The sequence below is a fragment of the Rhinopithecus roxellana genome, chromosome 12, assembly GCF_007565055.1.
Source record: "Rhinopithecus roxellana isolate Shanxi Qingling chromosome 12, ASM756505v1, whole genome shotgun sequence".
NCBI lineage: Eukaryota > Metazoa > Chordata > Mammalia > Primates > Cercopithecidae > Rhinopithecus > Rhinopithecus roxellana.
Window position 1 is genome coordinate 109,745,809 of NC_044560.1, and position 25,348 is coordinate 109,771,156.

A 25,348-nucleotide genomic window follows, 5' to 3' on the forward strand; every position below is an offset into this window, starting at 1 on the left:
ACTGAGCCGCTTTCAATTTATTTCGCTCTTGAGAATCCTGACAAGAATTCCGTCGAACCCATCAGGTCCCTAGACGGGCTAACTATGCCCTTTCTGAGTCTTCCACGCGGTGGAGACGAAGGAGGAGGGAGCTAGAACGAAGCCTCAGCGCGTGCCCCGCACAAACATGGCCGCATTCCCAGCGGCCCTAAACCGCCCGGCGCGGGTGCGCGCGCAGCGCAGGCGCATTTCCTCTCATTCCGCGGTGTCTGCTGCGGCGGCTGTGGCGGTGGCGGCTACCGCACGGGGTATGGTCCCCGGGTCCGAGGGCCCGGCCCGCGCCGGGGGCCTGGTGGCCGACGTGGTGTTTGTGATTGAGGGTACGGCCAACCTGGGACCCTACTTCGAGGGACTCCGCAAGCACTACCTGCTGCCGGCCATCGAGTGAGTGCCATTTCCGCGACTCTAACCCCGCCCTCCCATTTCAGTTTCCACAGCTTCTTGCCTGACTCCGATCTTTCACCTCTGACCCTCACAGGTATTTTAATGGTGGTCCTCCTGCTGAGACGGACTTCGGGGGAGACGTGAGTCTTGGGACTTCTGGGTCTGAGGGCGGAGGGGCTGGGGGTTTGGACTCCTGGGTCTGAGGGAGGAGGGGCCGGGGGCCTGGACTCCTGGGTCTGAGGGAGGAGGGACAGGAGACTGGACTCTTGGGTCTGAGGAAGGGAGAAAGAGCTGGGCCTGGACTTCTGAGTTTGAGGGAGGAGGAGCTGGGGACTTGTACTCCTGGGTCTGAGGGAGGAGGGGCTGGGGGTCTGGATTCTTGGGTCTGAGAGAGAAGGGTCTGGGGGAGGAGGGACTGGGGGTCTGGACTCCTGGGTCTGAGGAAAGAGGGACTGGGGCCTGGACTTCTGGGTCTGAGGGAGGAGGGCCTGGGGGGCCTGGACTCTTGGGTCTGAGGGAGGAGGGGCTGGGGCTGAGATTCCTGGGTTTGAGGAAGGAGAAAGCTGAGGAGTTCCTGGTTCTGGAGGAACAGGAAGCTGGGAACCCTGATTCCTTCTCTGAGGGAAAAGCGAATTGAGGTCCCAGATTAAAAGTTTTTCTGTTCTCCCCTCCCAGTATGGAGGGACCCAGTACAGCCTCGTGGTGTTCAACACAGTGGACTGCGCTCCCGAGTCCTACGTACAATGTCACGCTCCCACCAGCAGCGCCTATGAGTTTGTCACCTGGCTCGATGGCATTAAGTGAGCTTTTTCCCTCACGTAGGGTGGGTTGGGGTTCCTGTGAGGGGCCGTGAATGAGGGATGGCTTGGGTTTGAGCTGCAGGAAACATCCCATACATTAAGCGATTGAAAGGACTTTGAGGGTGATTGTGTTTTTGTCAGAAGTCACTTTCGTGGCTTCTGTGTGCTCAGCAGTGTTGCTGAGTAGGAACACTGAGTAGGAACAGTGTTGCAGAAGTAGGAAAAACTTCCCATTCAGGGAGGCCTGGCTGAGCTCCAGCAGCCACCTTGTACTCCCTGTGTGATTGTCCCCTTTCTGTCCTCTCTTTTTCCATCTACCCCTGTTCTCCTTTTCCAGATGGGTGCATTGTAGCCTCAGTGCAGGGGGATGGGTCACAGCCAGGATAGATCCCTCTGTGGCTTGAATCAGACTTTTTTTTTTTTTCTTTGAAACAGAGTCTTGCTCTGTCTCCCAGGCTGGAGTGCAGTGGCACAGTCTTGGCTCACTGTAACCTGCACCTCCTGGGTTCTGCCTCAGCCTCCCAAGTAGCTGGGATTACAGGCACGCGCCACTACGCCCAGCTAATTTTTTTATTTTTATTTTTTATTTTTTTTATTTTTTTTTTTATTTTTTTATTTTTGAGACGGAGTCTCACGCTGTCACCCAGGCTGGAGTGCTATGGCGGGATCTCAGCTCACTGCAAGCTCCGCCTCCCGGGTTCACGCCATTCTCCTGCCTCAGCCTCCCGAGTAGCTGGGACTACAGGCGCCGCCACCTCGCCCGGCTAGTTTTTTGTAGTTTTTAGTAGAGACGGGGTTTCACCGTGTTAGCCAGGATGGTCTCGATCTCCTGACCTCGCGATCCGCCCGTCTCGGCCTCCCAAAGTGCTAGGATTACAGGCTTGAGCCACCGCGCCCAGCCATTTTTTTGATTTTTAGTAGAGACGGGGTTTCGCTATGTTGGCCAGGCTGGTCTCGAACTCCTGACCTCATGTGATCTGCCTACCTCAGCCTCCCAAAGTGCTGGGATTACGGGGGTGAGCCACCGTTGCAGGATTGAGGCGGACGGGAGAGAGCCTTCCAGTTAAAGCAGAAGAATCTTTCATTGAGTGCACTCAGGCCCAAGCAGACTCACATCCAAAGACGGCCTGGAACAAAGACAGCACTTGACTTTTATACACACTTCACAAAAGGGGGTGGGCTAGCTTGAAGCAAGGTTACAGTGGCGTGAAAGCAGGGATACAGAGGCAGGACAAAGACAGTTAATCAAATTGTTGTAACAGGTTTATAACTCAGGATTACACATAACCGTTGCTATGCAACCCAGATGTCCGTTATCTAGGTTTGCCTAGGCACAGGCTTATCCCATAACCTTCACTATGGTGCCCAGGCAGCTCAGGCTTCTCATGACCTTCACTGTACTTCTTAGATAAAACAGAATACTTGAAGTTATTAGTTACAGAGAACAGAAATCTATAAACTCATTCCATAAAACAAAGGAAAATTTGTTTTTTCTTCTCCCTATGTTGAGGGAGTGCTGGGAGAGTCTCCAAGAGCACATTAGATAATATTATCAAGACTTTTCCTGGGTCTGGGCTATGTCTGTTGCTGCCTCTCAGGCAAGTCAGCCTAATACAGTAAAACTTATTTCTCTTTCTTTTTAATTTTATTTTTCTTTAATTTCCTGCCTCAACACCACACCTGGCGCTGGATCAGATTTTGATAGTTGACATTGTAGACTCTGGAGTCAGGCAGTCTGGGGTCAAATCCTGGCTCTTCCACCACAGAACTAACTCTCAGACCCAGGAGTCCATGTCCTCCCTGTGCCTAGTATCTCATCTCTGAACTGGGGATGTGGATAGTACTTGTATTAGTATTTCATTGTATTACTTATTCTTAGCTGCATAACAGATTACCACCAAACTAACGGCTTCATACCGCAAACATTTATCTAATGCAGTTTCTGTGAGTCAGGGACACAGGAGTGGCTTAGCTGGATGATTCGACTGAGGGTCTCACAAGGCAATAGTCAAGAGGTCGGCAGGATTGCAGCCATCCAGGGGGTTTGACTGGCAGTGAGGAATCCACTCCCAAGGTGGTGAGTCTGTGGCTATTGGCCGCAAGACCTCTCCACGGGGCTGCTTAACTGTCTGACATGGCAACTGGCATTCCTCAGATTGAGTGACCCAATAGAGACAGCAAAGAGGAAGCCCCAGGCCTCTTTTGTGTTTGAGGAGGGGTTTCACTCTGTCACCCAGGCTAGAGTGCAGTGGCTCAGTCATGGCTCACTGCAGCCTCGACCTCCTGGGCTCAAGCTCAAGCGATCCTCCCACCTCAGCTTCCCAAGTAGCTGGAGTAGCAGGGACTATAGCCAAATGCCAGCATACCTGGCTGATTTCTTAAAAAATTTTTTGTAGGTTGGGCATGGTGGCTCATGCCTGTAATCCCAGCACTTCGGGAGGCCGGGGCAGGTGGATCACCTGAGGTCAGGAGTTCCAGACCAGCCTGACCAACATGGAGAAACCCCGTCTCTACTAAAAATACAAGTGCTCCTCCTGCCTTGACTTCCTTAAGTACTGGAGTGCTGAGATTACAGACCTTAGCCGGGCATGGTGGTGCATGCCTGTAATGCCAGCTACTCAGGAGGCTGAGGCAGGAGAATAGCCTGAACCTGGGAGGTGGAGGTTGTGGTAGGCCGAGATCACACCATTGCACTCCAGCCTTAGCAACGAGAGTGAAACTCTGTCTCAAAATTAAAAAAAATTAAAAAGAAATTTTTTTTTGTAGTGGCTGGGCATGGTGGCTCATGCCTGTAATCCCAGCACTTTGGGAGGCCAAGGCGGGCAGATCACCTGAGGTCAGGAGTTCGAGACCAGCCTGGCCAACATGGTGAAACCCCGTCTTTACTAAAAATGAAAAAAATGGCCGAGCGTGGTGCCTCATGCCTGTAATCCTAGCACTTTGGGAGGCAGAGGCGGGCAGATCATGAGGTCAGGAGGTCAAGACCATCCTGGCTAACAAGGTGAAACCTCCTCTCTACTAAAAATACAAAAAATTAGCTGGGCGTGGTGTTGGGCACTTGTAGTCCCAGCTACTCGGGAGGCTGAGGCGGGAGAATGGCGTGAACCCGGGGAGGCAGAGCTTGCAGTGAGTCGAGATCGCGCCTGGGTGACAGGGCAAGACTCTATCTCAAAAAAAACAAACGAAAAGAACCACATACAAAAATTAGCCGGGTGTGGTAGCATGTACCTGTAATCCTAGCTACTCAGGAGGCTGAGGTAGGAGAATCACTTGAACCCAGGAGGTAGAGAGATCGTGCCACTGCGCTCCGGCTTGGGTGACTGAGTGAGACCCTGTCTCAAAAAAAATTGTTTTTTGTAGAGTCGAGGTCTTGCAATGTTGCCCAGGGTTTACGCCATTCTGCTGCCTCAGCCTCCCGAGTAGCTGGGACTACAGGCACCCACCACCTCGCCTGGCTAGTTTTTTGTATTTTTTAGTAGAGACGGGATTTCACCGTGTTAGCCAGGACGGTCTCGATCTCCTGACCTCGTGATCTGCCCGTCTCAGCCTCCCAAAGTGCTGAGATTACAGGTTTGAGCCACCACGCCCGGCCCACATTCTTTTTTTTAACCTGAGACGGTCTTGCTCTGTTGCCCAGGCTGGAGTGCAGTGGTGGGATCATAGCTTGCTGCAGCCTCAACCTCCTGGGCTCAAGTGATCCTCCCACCTCAGGCTCCTGAGTAGCTAGGACTACAGTTGGGCACCACCATGTATGACTGATTTCTTTATTTTAATTCTTGTAGAGATGAAGTCTTGCTGTGTTGCTCAGACTGGTCTTGACCTCCTGGCCTCAAGCGATCCTCCTGCCTTGACCTCCCTAAGTGCTGGAGTGCTGAGATTACAGGCCTGAGCTGCGGTGCCAAGTCCACTTCTGCCATATTGCATTTAGTGTGCAGTATAAGCCTGTCCCATTCAGTGTAGGAGGAGACTACACAGGGTGTGAATTGCAAGAGGCTGAATTGCTGGGTGCTGTATTGGTGGCTGGGTACCACAACCTCATAGGGATGTTTGGAGAATTAAGTTAGTTGATGATTGTTTAATACAGTTCCTGGCATGTATTACGTGCTATGTAAGTGTTTGCTAGGATTTTGTGCCTCACTTTCCTGGTTTGCAAATGGATAATCGTAGTGTGTATCTCCCTATTGTTAGAAGGATCACAGGAGCTAAGTTGTGTACTGTGTTTCACTTAGGGCCTGGTCTGCAGTCAGGGTTCATTAAACAACAGCTGTTCGTAGTAGCTGCTGTTACCTCTGTACGCTTCTGGAGCAGGTGTTTGTTGAGCATCTGCTTTGTTCCAGAATGTGTGTACAAGTGCTGGGTGCAGGACATATAGTGAAAAGGTGACACAGAAGCTTTCCCTTTGTGATAGCTGGACTTTGTAGGTGACATAGAGCAGGGTTTCTCATCCTTGGCCTTAGTGACCCTGTGGACACAATCATTCCTTGTAGTGGGGGCTGTCCTGGGTATTGTAAGATGTTTAACAGCATCTTTGGCCTCTACTCACTAGATACCAGTAGCCCCCTCCCAAAGGTGTGACAACCAAAAATGTCTCCAGGCATTATAAAATATCCTCTGGGAAGGGGGCGCAAGATGTATTCCAGTTGAGAACCACTGGGAGAGACTGTGGTAAGACAGTCTTGAGTGATGTTAAATGGAGACTTCTTGACGCCCAGATCCGAGTCTGATGCACCTCAAGTCCCTGGCAGCCAACACAGGGCCTGGTAACACGGGAGGCCTTGGGTAAAATCTGTAGAATGAATGGAAGACACTACATAGCCTTCCAGACCCAGCTCAGGTGTCTTATACACTGGGAAACCTTCCTGGTTCTTGCAGCCAGGTGCTTCCTCCTCTGCCCTCATGACCTGTCACAGCCCCACACCTCTGGACTGTGAATGTCCAGGTCCCTGGGTACTTCTGCCATTTGCTTCCAGCTGGTGCTTGGCACCCATGGGGCTTCAGGAGACTGGTTGAATAAATGAATGAATACAAAAACAACAAATAAATAGAAAAAATTAGCCAGGCATGGTGGTGCACACCTGTAGTCCCAGCTACTCAGGAGGCTGAGGTAGGAGGATCAACTGAGACTGGGAGGCGGAGGTTGCAGTGAGCCGAGATTGGGCCATCGCACTCCAGCCTGGGTGAAAGACCGAGACCCTGTCTTGGCGGGGGGAAAAGATGGAAGGAAAATAGAACCAGTGTCTTTCCCATAACATTATGACAACGCAGTTGTTCATTCATATGTTCACTCATTAATTCAACAAATGTTTGTGGAACAAACTGTCCTGGGTACCAAGGAGTTAGTGGGCATGAGACAGGCAAGGTCCTGGCCCTCATCGAGCTAGTATTTGCCTGGGTGACAGGCTGTGTGCAAGGAGCCTTTGGTCATGGCCGGATGCTCTTAACATTCACTTTTTTTGACCAGTACCTCCTGGGGCTCCAGGCACCTGTTAGCCCATGAAAGCGAGCAGCAAAGACTCCGGGGAATGATACTGGGTAGAACAAAAGGGAGTGAGTTAAAGGACTTGGGAGCCCCAAGTCAGAGCCCACTTGTGTCACCTAGGGGGCTTTTAGTTTTATTTTGTGTCTGCCATATCAAGGGGTTTGTTTGGAATTTAGGCTTATCATAAACTTGATGATATTTTAGCCATATTTTGCAGCCAGCCATAGTGTTCCCTCCGTTCAAGTTTTTCACATTTTTTTGATGAAATGTTTATTACATGTCGTCCTTTGAACTTGTAGCAGATAACTTATACTTAGTGTTCAGTAAGAGAAAAGCAAGTTTTAGTATCTCAAACTGGTTAGTTTATCACACTTTTCCTCATAAGTGGTTTTTTTTTTTTTTTTGAGACGGAGTCTCGCTCTGTTGCCCAGGCTGGAGTCCAGCGGTGCAACTTCAGCTTACTGCAAGCTCTGCCTCCCGGGTTCACGCTATTCTCCTGCCTCAACCTCCTGAGTAGCTGAGACCACAGGTACCTGCCACCACGCCTGGCTAATTTTTTTTTATTTTTAGTAGAGACGGGATGGTCTTGATCTCCTGACCTCGTGATCCGCCCGCCTTGGCCTCCCAAAGTGCTGGGATTACAGGCGTGAGCCATCGCGCCCAGCCCTTCATAAGGTTTTTTTGTTTTGTTTTGTTTTTGGGAAGGAATCTCTCTCTCTCCCAGGCTGGAGTGCAGTGGTGTGATCTCGGCTCACTACAGCCTCCATCCCTGAGGTTCAAGCGATTCTCCTGCCTCAGCCTTTTGAGGCAGGAGAATCGCAATGAGCCATTGCACGCAGCCACTTCCAAAACTTTGGGAGTCTGAGGTGCGCGGATCACCTGAGGTTGGGAGTTCAAGACCAACCTGACCAACATGTAGACACCTGTCTCTACTAAAAATACAAAATTAGCTGGGTGTGGTGCCACATGCCTGTAATCCCAGCTACTCGGGAGGCTGAGGCAGGAGAATTACTTGCACCAGAAGTCGAAGTTAGTGGTGAGCTGAGATTGTGCCATTGCTCTCCAGCCTGGACAACAAGACCAAAACTCCATCTCAAAAAAAAAAAAAAAAAAGTTTATCACCCCAAAGGGACACTTCATATGCATGAAGCGTCTGCTCCCCATTCCCCCATTCCCAGCCAGGGTGCTTTTGGCTTGAGTCGCAGAAAGGCCCAGGAATACATTGGCTTAATGTCACCTGTAGCAGAAAGGCTGGGTCCAGAGTTGGTTCATCCCAACTCTTTGGGCACAGTTGAAGTTCGTGTGTGCAAAACTGTCTTGCATGGCGAGGAAGAGGAAGGCTGGGAAGTGTGTGGTGGGTTGGGAGCAGCACCTGAGTACCCTGAGAGCAGGAAGAAGGCTTCAGGCCTCAGTGTGCTCACTGGCCAAGCCGAGTGGGACCTGAAAGAAATCAGTGTGAGAACTCAGACAGGAAGCGGAGAGCCCCGCCGCATGGCCCTGCCAAGCCTCCAGTGCACTGAGTATTCAGCAGGCAGTTCCTAGGCCTTGTGTGACCTGGGGCTCAGACGCCTTGGTGTCTCTCATGGAGGACTGCACACGGTGTGGAGAGAAGCTTGACAGCTGCAGTATCAGGTGATCTATGATGTGATCAAGGGCAGGCCCTAAAATTAGGTGGCACGTAGGGAAGGCTTCCTACAGGAGGGCACACCAGGATGGGTGTCGTAGCTTCACTGGATTCCATCTGGGCCGGAATGGGTGTGTTCCAGTACATGCAGAGACCTGGATGTCTGGGCTTCATCCGTCGAGAGGACCTACAGGCGTGGGCATGGAGCAGGAGAGCAGGGTGCAGGACTCAAAGGCCTCGGTTGCCAGGCCGATGCCGGGCCAAGGGCCTGGGTTGGTTCTAGCCTTGATGGACACTGTTGGGCCTGTAGCCGTTTGTTCATTTAGCTTACATTTCCTGAGGCCTCCCGCGTGCCCCACTGTGGTGGGCAAGCCTGGGGGTGAGAGAGGACTCAGACCCCATCCCGGCCTTGGGAGAGGTAGGGTCAGAGACCACACTTCAGAGGGACAGGGCCCTCAAGACCCTTAGAGGAGCGCTCAATCTCCACACACATCCTCTGCAGCAAAGATCAGCTTCTCACAACCGTGTGACCGGAAGAATGGTGGCAACCACAGCTGCCCTTGAGGAGAGGCCATCCCCAGGCCACAACCCATGTGGGACAGATGCTGCGACGCGACTGCAGATCAGGCGGAGGAGAAACGAGAGTCTGTGTGTGTTAGTTTTCCGGGCTACTGTAGCAAAGTATGAGAAACTGGCCAGAAGAACGGAAATTGATGTCTCAGGGTCCTGGAGGCTGGAAGTCCAAAATCCAGGTGGTAGGGCCAGGCTGTCTCTGAAACCTTATAGGGGAAGGGCCCTTCTGCCTCTCCTGGCGCCTGGTGTGCCCAGACCTTCCTGGCTGAGGCTGCATCACCCATCCTCACGTGGCCTCTCCCTGTGTCTCTTTGTGTCCCTGTGTCTTCCCTCTGTGTGTGTGTCTGTGTCCACGTTTCTCCTTTTCACAGACACCAGCCATAGTGGATTAGGGCCTGCAGTTTAACTCGATTACCTGTGTAAAGATCTTTCCAAGTCAGGTCACCTTCTGAGGTACTGGGACTTAGGACCTCAACCTGTCTTTTTGAGGGGGGCACACTTCAACCCATAAGACTGGGAGGGCAGAGGAGGCCCCTGTCTCTGGCCGGGAAGGTGAAGTGGGGCCAGTACTGATTTGGAGCAGATAGTCCAGAGGGGGAAAGGGACAGCAGGAGACTGGGCAGGGAGTCAGTCACTCCAGGGTTGGAGTCAGCACAGGACCCTAGGTTTGGGGTTCCCAGCCCTTTCCCATTCCCTCCCAGTCCTCATGATTAAGACAACAAATGTCGGCCGGGCGCAGTGGCTCACGTCTATAATCCCAGCACTTTTGGGAGGCCGAGGCGGGCGGATCATGAGGTCAGGAGACCGAGACCATTGTGGCGAACACGGTGAAACCCCGTCGCTACTAAAAATACAAAAAATTTGCTGGGCGTGGTGGTGGGCACCTGTAGTCCCAGCTACTCAGGAGGCTGAGGCAGGAGAATGGCATGAACCTGGGAGGCGGAGCTTGCAGTGAGCCGAGATCGCGCCACTACACTCCAGCCTGGGTGACAGAGCAAGACTCCGTCTCAAAGAAAACAAATAAACGCACACAACAAGTGTCCCCTGTCCTGTCTGGTACTGATGCTGTGCTAGCATCAGGGATCGGGTAGGGAACTCAGCAGTGTCCCTGTCATCCCAAGGTGCATCCTCCAGGATAGGGGGGGAGACAGCATGGGAGCAGGCTCTTCAAGCATGGCCTGGGGGCAGGGGTGATGGCAACCCTGGGGGCTGACCGCTCTGCCCCTGCAGGTTCATGGGCGGGGGTGGCGAGAGCTGCAGCCTCATCGCGGAAGGACTCAGCACAGCCTTGCAGCTGTTTGATGACTTCAAGAAGATGCGTGAGCAGATGTGAGTGCCCCCTCCGCCCAGGCTGGGTCAGTCTCTCTCTGCCTGGCCCGGAACCACTTTGCCTGTTGAGTGGCTCTACCTCTAGCCTCACCCTGTAGAGCATGGGCTCTGTGTCCCCAAGCACGCTGAGCCAGGAGGCTGCAGGTGTGTTCTTGGGGGAGGTCTGGCCAGTGCCTGGTCTCAGCGTCCCCATCAGGAAGCAGTGCCAACTGTGGGTGTCACTCCTGCGTGCCCTGCCTGCTGGGTGACAGAGAGCACATCCCAGAACCTCTCAGAGCCTCAGCGTTGTCAGCTGTAAAGTATGGGCGCTGCTTCTGATTCCATATGAGGCGGAATATGTGCGCCTCCACTGGTGCTGGGTCTGGGTTCCTTCTCAGGGCCCCTGTTGCTGCCGGCTCCATGTCTTCTCTCATTCCTGGTAGTGGCCAGACGCACCGGGTCTGCCTCCTCATCTGCAACTCGCCCCCATACCTGTTGCCTGCTGTTGAGAGCACCACGTACTCTGGATGCACAACTGAGAATCTCGTGCAGCAGATTGGGGAGGTGAGGACTCCAGGGTCTGAGGGAGGAGGGTCTGGGGGCCAGGAGTCTTGGGTCTGAGGCAGGAGGCACTGGGGGCCTGGACTCTTGGGTCTGAGGGGAGGAGGCACTGGGGGTCTGGACTCCTGGGTCTGAGGGAGGAGGCACTGGGGGCCTGGACTCGGGTCTGAGGGAGGAGGCACTGGGGGCCTGGACTCAGTCACAGAATAGTCACAGACTGGTGACCAGCTTTGCTTACTCTCTTTTTTTGAAACAGAGTTTGGCTCTGTTACCCAGGCTGGAGTGCAGTGGTGTGATCTTGGCTTACTGCAGCCTCTGCCTCCTGGGTTCAAGCAATTCTCATGTTTCAGCTTCCCGAGTAGCTGGGATTATAGACGCCCGCCATCACGCCCAGCTAATTTTAGTATCTTTAGTAGAGACGAGGTTTCACCATGTTGGCCAGGCTGCTTTCGAACTCCTGGCCTCACGTGATCTGCCTGACTCAGTCTCACAAAATCCTGGGATTACAGATGTGAGCCTCCACACCTAGCCCACTTAGTCTTACTGACAAAACTAGAACCCAGAGTCTCCCGGGGCAGGCAATACTAGGTTTCAGGGTCTCCTGCCTCAAAGCCCAGTGGGAATTGTGGTTGTAGGACTGGTGCTGTCCAGCCACACAGCAGCTGTGGTAGGTTGGGGGCTGGCCCCAACACCCCTATGGAGGGGGCACGTCATGACTGCTGGGCCCCTCTCCTATAGCGGGGGATCCACTTCTCCATCGTGTCTCCACGGAAGCTGCCTGCACTTCGGCTTCTGTTTGAGAAGGCAGCCCCCCCGGCCTTGCTGGAGCCGCTGCAGCCTCCCACAGATGTGAGCCAGGATCCAAGGCACATGGTGCTGGTTCGGGGGCTTGTGCTGCCTGGTGAGGCCTGGGCACCGCGCGTGGGGATGGGGGCTCGACGTGTTTCCCCAGCTCCCTCTGACTTGGATTTTGGATTTCTCACCCCTCTCTCCATCTTGAATCCCTTCTTTCTGGGGTTGGCCATCCCTCCTGCTCTCAGTTGGGGGTGGCTCAGCCCCAGGCCCCCTCCAGCCAAAGCAGCCAGTCCCCCTGCCTCCTGCCGCACCCTCTGGTGCCACTCTATCAGCAGCTCCCCAGCAGCCTCTGCCCCCCGTCCCCCCGCAGTACCAGGTATGGATGTTTCCAGGAAGGGACATGTTTCTGGGGACTTGCTGGAGCCCTGGCCCCTGGGGAGAGATCTAGTTGCATGTTGGAGCTTGTGGGATGATAGGAGTCCCATGGGGCATTGGGAGGGTGGGACTCCTGGGGCCATGGAAGCTCATCTGCTGGGTGATGGGTGTCGTGAGCTCCTGAGCTATCCCAGCTGGGGCAGCTGTGCCTTGTGGGGCCGTGGGTGGTGTGGCCTCGTGGGACACCAGGACTGGAGGGCCATGGTCCTCACCAGTACCTTTCCTTCTTCCCTTCTACCCACAGGTTCCCGGGAACCTGAGTGCAGCTCAGGTGGCCGCCCAGAATGCAGTGGAGGCCGCCAAGAACCAGAAGGCTGGGCTGGGCCCTCGCTGTGAGTCCTGGGGCGAGGATGAAGGGTGGGCAGGGGCCAGGCAGGCCTCTCTCCACACACTTGTTCCTCACTTCTTCCCTTGGTCTCTCCCACAGTCTCGCCCATCACCCCCCTCCAGCAAGCTGCTCCCGGAGTGGGTCCCCCCTTCAGCCAGGCCCCAGCTCCCCCACTACCCCCAGGACCCCCTGGTGCCCCCAAGCCACCACCTGCTTCCCAGCCCAGTCTGGTCTCCACCGTGGCCCCTGGCTCTGGTCTGGCTCCCACAGCGCAGCCCGGGGCACCGTCCATGGTAGGTGCCTGCACGCCTCCTGCCCCCACTGCTTCCTCCTGCTGCCCACAGCTAGGACAATTAGAGGATGAGTCATTTGCCTTCCAGGGGGGTGTGGATCTGGTGGCCCTGGGGCCTTGGGGGTTCGTGGTGCGTGTGCTACAGATGCCTGAGATGAGGGTCTGGGGACGGAATGGGGAGGCTCATGGCTCCAGGTGGGTCAGGGCTGTTCTGAGAAACCCAAGGAATCCCTGGGTTTGGGAGTACGGGGCATCACACAGCTTACGAGTCCTCGTATCCTGCAGCGTCCAAGCATTTGGGGTCCTGGGGCTGGCCAAGTGCTGTTCTGGGAATGGAGGAGCAGAAGAACGGGCCTTTCCTTCTTCCTGGTTTGCCCTCACAGGATGGCCCCCGGAGGCCCCCCTCTTTCCCCATTCTCATGGCCGTCCTTCCTCCTCTCTGGCAGGCAGGCACTGTGGCCCCAGGAGGGGTGAGTGGCCCTTCCCCAGCCCAGCTAGGAGCCCCAGCCCTCGGTGGGCAGCAGTCAGTCTCCAATAAACTTCTGGCATGGAGCGGGGTCCTCGAGTGGCAGGAGGTGAGGGGCCTGAGGGTCCATTGGGCACTTGGGACTCCTGGGGCCGTGGGGCTGGGCATGTGGGACTCATGGGTCAGATGCATGGGGTTTGCAGTGCTGGGTTTGGGGGCATTCCTTGGGCTGGACCCGTGGGATGCGGGACCAGGCCAGGAGCCCCATGGTGCAGTGGGACTTGCGGTACAGAGGAGGGTCCCCATGCAGAGAACCCAGAAAAGCCTAGGATTTGGGGCCCAGAGAAGGGCCCAGGCGATGTAGCACCTGGGGCACAGTGGATTGTGGGATTTAGGGGCCGGGCACGTAGCCCTAACATTTGAGGAATTGAAGGTTTGCCGGTCTGGAGGAGGGGCCAGGGGCTCATGGGACTTAAACTGGGGAACATCCTGAGCTTTGCGGCCAGCAGGCTAGGACATGAGGGCTCAAGGGGACTGAGGCTTATGGCCCTTTTTGCTTTGACATGCTCTTTTCCCCCCTCAGAAACCCAAACCTGCCTCAGTGGATGCCAACACCAAGCTGACACGGTCACTGCCCTGCCAGGTCTATGTGAATCATGGCGAGAACCTGTAGGTGACTGTCAGGGGTGGGGTGCGGTGGGGCTGGGGCTGGCCCCCTCCTCACACCTCTCCTGGCATCACCCCCCCAGGAAGACCGAGCAGTGGCCCCAGAAGCTGATCATGCAGCTTATCCCCCAGCAGCTGCTGGTGAGTGGTGGTGGAGGGCCAGCCCTGCTGCCGGGCAGCCCTCACCCTACTCTCTCTTCCCTGTTCCCTGCCCCACCCCCACTCCCTGCCTCGTGTCCCCACCTCACTTGCCCACACCAACATGCCAGCTGACTTCTGTGTCTCCCGCAGACCACCCTGGGCCCTTTGTTCCGGAACTCAAGGATGGTCCAGTTCCATTTCACCAACAAGGACCTGGAGTCTCTCAAAGGCCTCTACCGCATCATGGGCAATGGCTTCGTGAGTCCAGGGCATTGGGGGCCGAGGGGCATTGACTCTTGTACTGCTTTCTGCTGACCTTTGAAGGGAATCCCAGAGTGCCTGGGCCCACGGAAGCCGTTTTTGATGGTTGGGTGGACTTCATGCCCTTAGGTTCCTCGCCTTTCTTCTAGAGCCTTGACTTTTATTATAATCATTGTATGCACCAGATTGAGGGATATTCCACATTAAAAATGTGAGATGGATGTGACTGGAGCAGTTAGGAGGAAGCTGTTGATTCTGGCATGGGTTTATGGGATGTGTTCGTTTCCTGTGGCTGCGGTAACACATTACCACAAGCAGAGGGGCTCAAAACAACAGAAACGTGTTCTATCCCAGTTCTGGAGGCCAGAAGCCCAAGGTCAGGGTGTCGGCAGGACCGCGCTCTCTCTAGAGGCTCAAGGGAAGGCCTCTTCGTTGCCTCTTCTGGCCAGTAACCCCAGGCTGCAGGTGGCATCACTCCAGGGTCTTTCTCGATCCTGTGGCTGTCTTCCCTCTGTGTGTGTCTCCATGTGGCATTCTCTGTGTCTCTGTGTCCTTGTGGTTAGAAGGACATCAGTCATTTTGGATTAGGCCCCATTTTCCTGACCTCATCTTACTACAACTGCAAAGACCTTCTTTCCAGATAGAGTCACCTTCACAGGTGCTGGAGAGTGGAACCTCAGTTTAGCTTTCTGAGTTTGTTTTTTGAGACAGAGTTTCACTCTTGTCACCCAGGCTGAAGTGTAGTAGTGCAATCTTGGCTCACAGCAACTTCCGTCTCCCGGGTTCAAGCGATTCTCCTGCCTCAGCCTCCCGAGTAGCTGGGATTACAGGTGCCCACCACCATGGCTGGTTAATTTTTGTATTTTTAGTAGAGACGGGGTTTCACCATGTTGGCCAGGCTGGTCTCGAACTTCTGACCTCAAGTGATCTGCCCGCCTTGGCCTCCCAAACTGCTAGGATTACCAGTGTGAGCCACCGCGCCCAGCCTCAGCATAGCTTTCTGAGACACACAGTTCACCTTGTAACTCCGGGAAGGAGCAGATCAGTTACTTCTGTGCACCAGGCACTCCTGCAGGAAAGAGGACCTTAGGGGGATCTCCTCATGGGATCCTCACAGAACCGTGTGAAGAAGGCATTCCTGAGAGGAGTGCTTCTGGGTGCAAATAACATAGTTTTCCAAACAAATAGATAATTGGGGCCACTCAGAAAAAATTTTCTCTTATGATTCTGTGAGTCACCTGGGCTCAATGGGCCATCTCGCTTGGGGACCCTCATGGGGTTGCCATCAGATGGCAGCTGAGACTCTGGTCGTCTGAAAGCTTGACTGGGCTGGATGTTCAAAATAGGCGCTCCTCATAGGCCGGGCATGGTGGCTCTCGCCTGTAATCCCAGAACTTTGGGAGGCCGAGGTGGGCGGATCACAAGGTCAGGAGATTGAGACCATCCTGACTAACACGGTGAAACCCCGTCTCTGCTAAAAATACAAAAAATGAGCCAGGTGTGGTGGCGGGCGCCTGTAGTCCCAGCTACTCCGGAGGCTGAGGCAGGAGAATGGCGTAAACCCAGGAGGCGGAGCTTGCAGTGAGCCAAGATGGCACCACTGCACTCTAGCACTCCAGCCTGGGACAGAGCAAGACTCCGTCTCAAAAAACAAAACAAAACAAATGAACAAAAACAGCTCCACACACAGCACTGGCTGTTGGCTGGGGCTTGGCTAGGACTGGCCATCCCAGTGTCTGCACATGGCCTGTGCACATGGCCACACTGTGGCAGCTGGGTTCTGAGAGGACAGGCGTTGTAGGAGCCGGCATTTATTTTTTTGCACAGAATAGGACATCCAGAGGGGGCCAGCTATTGGGGTTGGTTTCATAGGTCTGTGACATCAGGGGCAGGTCCCTGTGATTCTCTTGATCTCTCCTTTATAGTCACAAGGTAGCTCCCATGGCTCCAGGCATTCCGTATGCTTTCATGAAGGAGGGGAGGGGGGGCTGTGTATTTCCCTTTCTTCAAGACAGCAGAAACTTTCTCAGATTCCCGAGCAGGCCTCCCTTTCACCTCCTGGCCCAGACCTAGGCCACTGGGCAGCACCTAGTTGATGGGAGGCTGCCAGGAGCAGATATCCATGACTGTCTGGGGCTGGGACATGTTGCAGCCCCAGATGGCATTGGGAATGCAGGGGAGGAGGAGACTTGGATATGGATTAGGCAGCTAGCAGTGTCTGTTTCAGGCAGGGAACCGAGGCTCAGAGAAGTCAGCTCACTTGGCCAAGGTCAGCCTCGCCTCCCTCAGGAGCCCCTGCCCTGAATGCTCCACGTGTTACCCCCCTGATGACCAGTGATGTTTCCTGGGTGCTTCCTGTGGGCTGAGCCTCCGGCAGGGCTCTTGAGGCACAGCGACCCTGTCATGTGGGAGCATTCCCCATGGGGTACACTGGCCGATGCTGAGGCCTGGAGGATCTCTTGAATACCTGGGATCCGACACCACCGTTGATCACAGGCCTGTGGGTACCGCGCTCTGCATCTAAGCCCCTCTGTCACGGCTGTGACTCTCAGCAGCCCTTTAAGGAGGCCACCGTGGCATTTAATGCCCAAGGAAACTGGGGCATCCCATGAGGAGCAGGTGATGGCCAAAGGTTGAGGAGTTGGGTTCCAGCTCTTTCTCTCCGCTTTCCTTCTCAGTGGGCAGCCAGAACCCTAGCTTGCCCTGAGTGCCTCAGTTTCTGTCTCTGGAGCAGCCCACAGCACACCTGTTCTCCTCAACCTTCTATAGCAGAAACCTCACCTCCCCTTGCCCAGGGGGCCTCTAGAATCTTCTGGAATGGGGAGGGGGTAGGGGCTGCCTCTTTCAGGGCATAAATGGTTCTGAAGAGCTGTTGTCCACCCAGGCGGGCTGCGTGCACTTCCCCCACACGGCGCCCTGTGAGGTGCGCGTGCTCATGCTCCTGTACTCGTCCAAGAAAAAGATTTTCATGGGCCTCATCCCCTACGACCAGAGCGGCTTCGTCAACGGCATCCGGCAGGTCATCACCAACCACAAGCAGGTCCAGCAGCAGAAGCTGGAGCAGCAGCAGCGAGGAGTGAGTGGTCACAGTCCCCAAACCAGCACTCCGACCCCCTCCTGCCCGGGCCCCACATGGCCCCCCGGGATCTCCAGGACCATAGACGCCCACCCTTCTCCCAATACATGGCACCCTCAAGCTAAGTCCCACTCAGATTTTCTTGCAGTCTCTCTCCTTTTTCAGCACCCACATCAAAGACTTGACACAGAGCTTCCTACTGGGGACCTTGGAGCGTACAGCGTCTCTCCCAGACCACTCACCCCCAAAGAGAATGTCCCCATCTCCTTACGAGTTCCCTTCAGGGCACAGGTCCTCCTGCCTCAGATTCAGGACGCCACCACCCTCAGTTACTGACCTGCCCCTCTCTCCTCGTGCAGATCGGGGGACAGCAGGCACCCCCAGGGCTGGGGCCCATTCTGGAGGATCAAGCGAGGCCCTCACAGAATCTGGTGAGGACAGGGCTGGCGGAGTGGGGGCTGGGTGGGGGAGGCCCCAGAGGCTGCTCTCTCTGCCTGCAGGAGGGACGTGAGGCCCGTCTCCCTCACCCCTGTGTCTCTTCCCACCAGCTCCAGCTCCGCCCACCACAGTCCCAGCCTCAGGGTACTGTAGGGGCCTCTGGGGCCACGGGGCAGCCCCAGCCCCAAGGTACTGCCCAGCCCCCCCCCGGTGCCCCCCAAGGCCCTCCTGGAACAGCTTCTGGCCCACCCCCTCCTGGACCCATCCTTCGGCCCCAGAACCCTGGGGCCAACCCCCAGCTGCGAAGCCTCCTCCTCAACCCGCCACCGGTGAGATGTGGGGGTAGGGTGGTGGGAGTTCCAGATCCTGGTCCTGTTGTCTGGGAGGAGGGAGGTTGACTGTGGTCAGTGGGTATGAATGGAGACCCGCCCAGGGCTTTAGGCAGAAGACAGACCACCTCCTCTCCATCCATCCCCTACCTTTGAAGAAAACCTTCCCTTCACCACTAGCTGATGCAATCTCTGGGGAGGTGGAGAGTCTCTATCAGGAGCCTCTGAGCCACTCTCTTGTGTTCTCCCAGCCGCAGACCGGGGTGCCCCCACCCCAGGCCTCCCTCCACCACCTCCAGCCACCAGGGGCTCCTGCACTGCTACCCCCACCACACCAGGGCCTGGGGCAGCCCCAGTTGGGGCCCCCACTCCTGCATCCACCACCTGCCCAGTCCTGGCCCGCACAACTTCCCCCACGGGCTCCACTGCCAGGTAAGGGGACCCGGGGGAGGGCAGAGGTCTGGACTGAGTGTCCCAGCAGCTCCTGGGCTAGAGCACAAAGTGCTCCTGGGAAGTAAAGACATAGGATCCAAGAATGAGGGTTTCCCCCACGGGCTGCAGAGCTCTGCGGACTCTGGGAAAGTACAGCCCATGGGTCCAAGGACCTAGTGGGTTGAGAGTGTTTCCCATGATCCTCCTGTGTGTGCTCCTGGGATTGCTGGGAAATGTGGTCTTAGGGCCAGAGAAGTAGTTTTGGAGAAGGGCTCCCAAAGGCTCATGGGAAACAGCATATTTGTAACTAGACGGGATTAGAAGGTGCTTCTGTTGGGTCCCCCAAGGGCTGCCTAGAAAACTTAGTGCCTCTGGGCCCTCCTGGGCCCAAGGGCCTACTGGGAGATGCAGTCCCTTCCCCACTGCCCCTCAGGTCAGATGCTGCTGAGCGGGGGTCCCCGAGGCCCGGTCCCCCAGCCGGGCCTGCAGCCCAGCGTCATGGAGGACGACATCCTCATGGATCTCATCTGAATCCCCAACACCCAATAAAGTTCCTTTTTAACACACGCCCCGGCTCCCGTCACTGACATCCCCCAGGACTGGGCAGGAGGAAACCCCAGGGGGCATCTCTGTCCTTGTTCTCACTTCAGCAGACATCCCTGGGGCCCTGGGTGGGTGACGCCGGGGCCTCCGCGGTGAGTCAGAGGCAGTCTGGTGCAACCTGGTTCGTGGGAGATGCAGGGACAGGCAGGCAGCGCTCAGGACTCAAGCTCTTATGGAGGCGGTGGGGCACCATGGGAGCCTGGAAGAGGTGTCTGACCCAGCCCCAGGTCCTCAGAGTCTTGAAAGAGAATCAGCTGTCAGGCCAGGAGGGAAGGAGGTGAGGGGTGATCTGGGTGCAGAGAACAACAGAAACTTTGAATACTCAAAGACAGGAGGAAGCCTGGGACGTTGAGAGGAGCAAGTTGATGGATGCTTCTGGAGCATGAGTGTGTAGGGAGCTCATGTGTAGAGAGATGGGCAGGTGCAGAGTTTGAGGAGCTCAGATGCCAAACTGAGCAGCCTATGGTTTGTCCTGGGGACACAGGAGAACCAGGAGACTTTGAGCGGTGGGGCGGGCCTAGGCTGGCTCTGGATGTTAGAAAGAGCCCTCTCAGCTGTGGAGCGTGATGAGACCAGACAGGAGGCCAGGAAGGGTGAGGCTGGGTGGTGGGGATGCTGGGGACTGGGGTAGAGGTTGGCTCCCGGGGTCAGGCGTACGTGATGGTAGGTGGTGGGGCTCCTGGGAGAAGGAGCTGGTAGTAAGTGTACGTGGTCCAAGGGACGTCCAGGTGACAGGTGCCATGTTGGGAGCTCAGGACGTGTCCTTAGGGGACAGCGTATGTTTGGCGGTTCAAGCCACAGAAGCAGACAAGATCGCACATGGAGAGAGGGTGGTCCCTGGGTCCACATCAGAGACTGACCTTCCAGGGCTGTGGACAGGAAGACGGTGGGTCTGTCCCCAGGATGGAATACCCAGCAGGGAACAGGTTTGGGATGTGGCAAGGTGAGGGACCTAAAGGATGGCCTCAGAGACATCCTGAGGGCAGGGGATCCAGACAAGCTTGGAGCGCAGGGTGGTCTCTCCTGGAGGTGGAGAGTGTTGTCTGTTGTCGGACTCTGGACCAGTGTTGCTGAGAGCACGGTCCATGCCTGGACCACCAGCATCCACATCATTTTGGATGCTGGTTAACGTACAGATTCACGGGCCCCACCCCAGGAGAGAGATTGCAATCTGGTGGCCTATAGGCCATGGTGCAGATGAGTTTTGTTTGGCCTTCCCTGTGTTAGCATATGTGGCATTTTTTTCTTGAGTTAGTTATAAACATCAGGTTAATTCACACACACACACACACACACACACACACACACACACACACACACAAAATCTTCAGTCTTGGCATCTTTTGACAAGTCAGAAGAATTGGCACCCCTGGGCCCGCCCTTCTGCCTGGCAACAACGGGCTGGAGCTGCCCCTCTCCATGGGGCGTGTGCTCTCCGGTTCGCCACAGTCCCCACCACTCCCTCTTGGCTCCCCCGTGAGGCAGAGAGTCACTGCCTTTGTCACAGGGCTTGCACTGTGGTTGTTCTGTGGTAGCATTCAGAGGAAAGTGAAATCTTTCTTGTACTCATGTCTCTATCACAAGCGGCAAAACGAAAGAGAGAAGGAGAGGGCCGCGTGTTTCGAGAAAAGTGGGAGCGAGCCTATTTCTTTGTGGAAGTGAAGAGCATGCCTATGTGTTTAATATGCAAACAAAACGTGTCTGTGTTGAAAGAATACAACCTGAAACGCCACTACGAATCAAAGCATAGCAAGAGCTACGACCAGTACACAGAGCAGACTCGAGACGCCATCCTCAGCGAACTGAAAAAGGGACTCAAATGTCAGTAGGGTTTGTCTTGAAAAGCGAATTAACAAGTGGTGCGGCAGTGGTACGCTGTTCCGGAATCACGTGAGAAGAATGACCTGGGCATTCAGAGCTACAGCAGATGGCGAGTTGATAAAGGAGCAGAGTGACGTGTCCTTTACAGAAACACATGACTGTTGAGACCATTATTTAAGTCTAACGGGCATTTGGGTTGCACAGTGAGTTGGAGATAACTCGGGGGATTTACAAGTCCAGTTGCTTGAAAGAGTCAAATTGATTGTGGCCTTTTCTTTCGCTGCTCATAAACTATTACCACCCAGTTAGCTTTATTTATTTGTGGTGTTAAGAAACTTGATGTGACCGAAGAAGTCTGTGGCATGGTGCCAAGGCGGGCCCAACACTGGGAAAGGACTCATTTTTTTTTTTTGTATATTGAGAGAAAAGAAAAGTTTCACATAGACTGGCCAGAGTTCTGAAGCACAACTACAGACAGCTGTCATGACAGGGGGACTTGACAGGACACCTTGATCCAAGGTGACAGCATTTGGCAAGGACACGGAAGTCGGGTCGTTGCATCCATCATCAGGAGTTGACTTGTTCTGAGCAGCTGAACAGAACACACCGTGATGCTCTCGACACTTCCGCTCCTGGGCCTTAGTCACGAGTGAGTTGATGATGACTTAACCTGAGAGATTTCACAGAAGCTCTGTGACTTGGTTGTGGAAGAAATCGGAACTGTACAAGTTAATCAGCTTGGTTCATTTTAAATCAAGCAAAAGCCACAGTGGGTTCCCCTGAGACGGTTAGTCCAAGACTTCTGGTCAAGGTTATGACCGTTCTGAACACTGAATATTTCTCCGCAAGGATGTCCACAAACAGCTACTTGAATGTAAGATGGTATATTTTTGGTCCTGGCAAAAACGGGGAATCCACCAGCAAGGAAAAAAAACGTTTACTCTTTCCTGCTCCACAGTTGGCTTTCAGAAATGAAAGACGTGGCCCGGACTATATTCACCTACGTCCTGGGGTGGAAGACCAAATTCCCCCAAAGGCCCTCGGAATCCAGTCTCATGAGAAGGAAGAGACACTGTCCAGTTTGCCTTTGTTGGTAAATGTTTCTTGTGTGAATACAGACCATAAATAGTAATTGAACTACGGTGCAATACGGCGCTGGTTCCTAAATACAAGTCTGTGTGAAGATGGTGAGATTCTACAACTATCTCCAGTAGTTGTCCTGAATATCCATGTTTGGGAGTACCCACGCTTATGAACAGCTGTTTTCCGTTATGAACCTGAATCAAATTAAACATTGTTCCCAGTTTAAGGATTCAAGGCTGAATTCTAAACTGCCCATCCCCACCGTGCCACCCCAAGGCCTGACACATCTTGGTGTGGAAGGGAAGACGCCAGCCTTTTGGCTTCAACTCAAAGGCGCAAAAAGAATTATGAAAGAGAAAATTTTAATAATTAAATATTTCTATTTTTCAATTTGTATTTTTTCAATTTTGAATTTAAAAATATAAACTCCAGTATCATCCATGTTTGTATTATGTTCCATGCATTCACCATAGTTCAGTAAAGATCCGATTTGATGATATTTCTGGCCGTCGACTTTTCTTATACCTGGCTAGTTCACTCATTTATGTGACCCGCCTGGCCCCTGTAGGCATGTGAGTTTCCCATCCCTGCCCTGGAACTGTTGGATCCAGCGGGGGGAGGGCGGGGGTCTGGGAGTCCTGTGAGCAAGCTCTCTAGGCGATCCTCAGGAATGTGCGTGTGGAGCAGGAGGCACTGGTGACAGCAAAGAAGTGAAAGTGGGGGATTTCCCAGGCAGCCTGTGTAGCAGGGGTTTTTGAAAACTCAGATGGCTTCAGGGACCAGGCAGGTGATGAAAATGTGTGAAGCGGACGGGTGTAAGACAACAGGGAATGATGGGGACTGTGGCGAACTTGGAGAGTGCTTGCCCCGCCTAATGGCATTCAAATTGAAACCAAAAACACTGTGAGGACCAAACAAAATCTGCCTGTGGGTCTAATGAGGCCGCCAGGCCGCCATTTTGCGACCTCTGGAAGAAGGAGAAGACTGGAGAACAAGGACAGAACCCTGAGAAAGAGCCACGCGTAAGGGTTGGGCTGGGAGCCAGAAGCCAGGAGGAGAACCAGGCAAGTGTGGTATTCTGGAAGCTGAGTGTTTTTGAGGAGGGAGCGATCGACTCTGTCAGAAGCCGCTGAGAGGAGCAGGAAGCAGCCTTCGGTGTTTCCACCAGGGTGGCCATGTCCCCCGGCAAGGGAAACGCAGGTTTGGATCAGAAACAAATTGGTTAAAAGGAAAGGTTTCCAGTTGCCAGTTTGGCCATCTCATGCCAGTGGCGCCCTCTTGACCTTAACACTCAATTAAGAGGAAGCAGAGGGACTGTCGTGGCCTAATCACACTTGTTTACCGGAGTGAACCAGGGTTTGCTTATTAATAATAGCAGACCTGTTAGGGGTGAAAGAAAATGCCCACCCACCAGCTCCAAAGAGGAATTAGGAGAAAAAGGACACCTTCTCAAAAGGGGTATTAAGAATATATTTGTTTGAAGGTACACAAAACACTAACACATATTTTCTCACCATCTTGGCGTTTAAAAAAAAATTAACTTTGGCCGGGCGCGGTGGCTCAAGCCTGTAATCCCAGCACTTTGGGAGGCTGAGACGGGCGGATCACGAGGTCAGAAGATCGAGACCATCCTGGCTAACACGGTGAAACCCCGTCTCTAATAAAAAATACAAAAAACTAGCCGGGCGAGGTGGCGGGCGCCTGTAGTCCCAGACACTCGGGAGGCTGAGGCAGGAGAATGGCGTAAACCCAGGAGGCGGAGCTTGCAGTGAGCTGAGATTGCGCCACTGCACTCCAGCCCGGGCGACAGAGCGAGACTCCGTCTCAAAAAAAAAAAAAAAAAAAAAATTAACTTTTAAAATGTATCAAGTTACACATACTAGAACAGTTTCCTAAAATGAAAAGGCACTGAAATGTGTGGAATAAAAAGGAGGCCCAGGCCAGGCGCAGTGGCTCACGCCTGTAATCCCAGCACTTTGGGAGGCCGAGGTGGGTGGATCATCTGAGATTGGGGGTTCAAGACCAGCCTGACCAACATAGTGAAACCCCGTCTTTACTAAAAATACAAAATTAGCTGGCCGTGGTGGCACATACCTGTAGTCCCAGCTACTTGGGAGGCTGAGGCAAGAGAATCGCTTGAACTCGGGAGGCGGAGGTTGCACCATTGCACTCCAGCCTGGGCAACAAGAGCAAAACTCCTTCTCAAAAAAAAGGAGGCCCAAGGAGTGAGGCCAGATCTAGACACATGGGAACCACCTCCCCATTTCATAGGCCAGGTGACAATAAGGCCTAAGAACTTCACGTGCACCTTAGAACCAGCCAACACCAACGGAGCAAATCTTTTGGGAAAGTTTTTCTCTGAATGCAAGTTCTCCTAAGGCAAGAAACAGGGAAAACCCTAGAACAGCAGGGTTTAATCCCGAGATTTGTGCTGATTAGCTCTGTGACCTCAGGCAGGTCCTTGCACGTCTCTGAGCCTCACTTTCCCCATGTGTCAAATAGTGACTACCCCAGAGGATTCTCATAAGGAATACGTGATCTGGCCCAGCTCAGTCCTGGACACAGGAGAGCTGCTAGTAGCCACTGTTGTCATCTTTCAGCTGAAATGCACTCTAAGAAGGTAAAACGTGGGCAAAACTGTTTCTAGAAATGCATGCCAAGCTGGGCCTCACACCTGTGATCCCAGCACTTTGGGAAGCCGAGGTAGGAGAAGCACTTGAGGCCAGGGTTTCAGTACCAGCCTGGCCAATATGGTGAGACCCCATTTCTATTTTAAAAATGCATCCTGGCTGGGCGTGGTGGCTCACGCCTGTAATCCCAGCACTTTGGGAGGCTGAGGCAGGCAGATCACTTAAGGCCAGGAGTTTGAGATTAGCCTGGCCAACATGGTGAAAGCCTGTCTCTAGTAAAAATACAAAAATTAGTTGTGGTTACACGCACCTGTAATCCCAGCTACTTGGGAGACTGAGGCACAAGAATCGCTTGAACCCCGGAGGTGGAAGTTGCAGTGAGCCAAGATCGTGCCACCGCACTCTAGCCTGAGTGACAGCAAGACTGTCTCAAAAAAAAAAAAAAAAAAGCATCCTAACGTATAAAAATCACTTGTGTCCAGAAAGGTTGTAATTGAGTGAGTGACTTGTAAATATTTTATTTTTGACCAATTTGCTTTTGAATCACGCATCATGGCTGGAGGCAAGACTGGGGATTCATGAAAATTCTTGCAAAGGAGCAGGTGGTAGGACGTAATTGGAAAAAAAGTGACTGTTGAGATAAAAATGCTAAAACACCAACATATTAATAGTTGCAAACCTGTTTGGGGTGAAAGAAAATGCCCACCCACCTCCAAAGGATTATGAGAAAAAGGACACCTTCTCAAAAGGGGTGTTAAGAATATATTTGTTTCACCGGGCGCGG

At 53.9% G+C, this 25,348-nt stretch overlaps 1 protein-coding gene and 1 long non-coding RNA gene across 4 annotated transcripts in view; one reads left to right on the forward strand and one right to left on the reverse strand.

Moving 5' to 3' along the window:
* MED25 (mediator complex subunit 25) lies at positions 1-22,013 on the forward strand. Of its 3 annotated transcripts, none has more exons than XM_030942814.1 (18): positions 1-423; positions 518-563; positions 1,099-1,223; positions 10,130-10,228; positions 10,651-10,771; positions 11,507-11,669; positions 11,809-11,939; positions 12,243-12,330; positions 12,426-12,619; positions 13,065-13,193; positions 13,668-13,753; positions 13,834-13,891; positions 14,042-14,149; positions 17,037-17,228; positions 17,588-17,659; positions 17,777-17,995; positions 18,247-18,427; positions 20,615-22,013. In XM_030942814.1, the coding sequence occupies exons 1-18, from the start codon at positions 167-169 to the stop codon at positions 20,857-20,859; spliced, it is 2,514 nt and encodes an 837-aa protein (XP_030798674.1). In that variant the 5' UTR covers positions 1-166; the 3' UTR covers positions 20,860-22,013. The 3 variants fall into 3 exon arrangements, with proteins under 3 accessions (XP_030798674.1, XP_010367815.2, XP_030798675.1); XM_010369513.2 differs by lacking the exon at positions 20,615-22,013 and adding an exon at positions 18,861-18,994; XM_030942815.1 differs by lacking the exons at positions 1-423; positions 518-563; positions 1,099-1,223 and adding an exon at positions 7,766-9,352.
* The window catches only part of LOC115900803, a 13,694-nt gene continuing 9,025 nt past the window's right edge, over positions 20,680-25,348 (reverse strand). The window contains exon 4 of the long non-coding RNA XR_004060459.1: positions 20,680-22,128. This is a non-coding gene — a long non-coding RNA (uncharacterized LOC115900803). The remainder of the gene's footprint in view (positions 22,129-25,348) is intronic.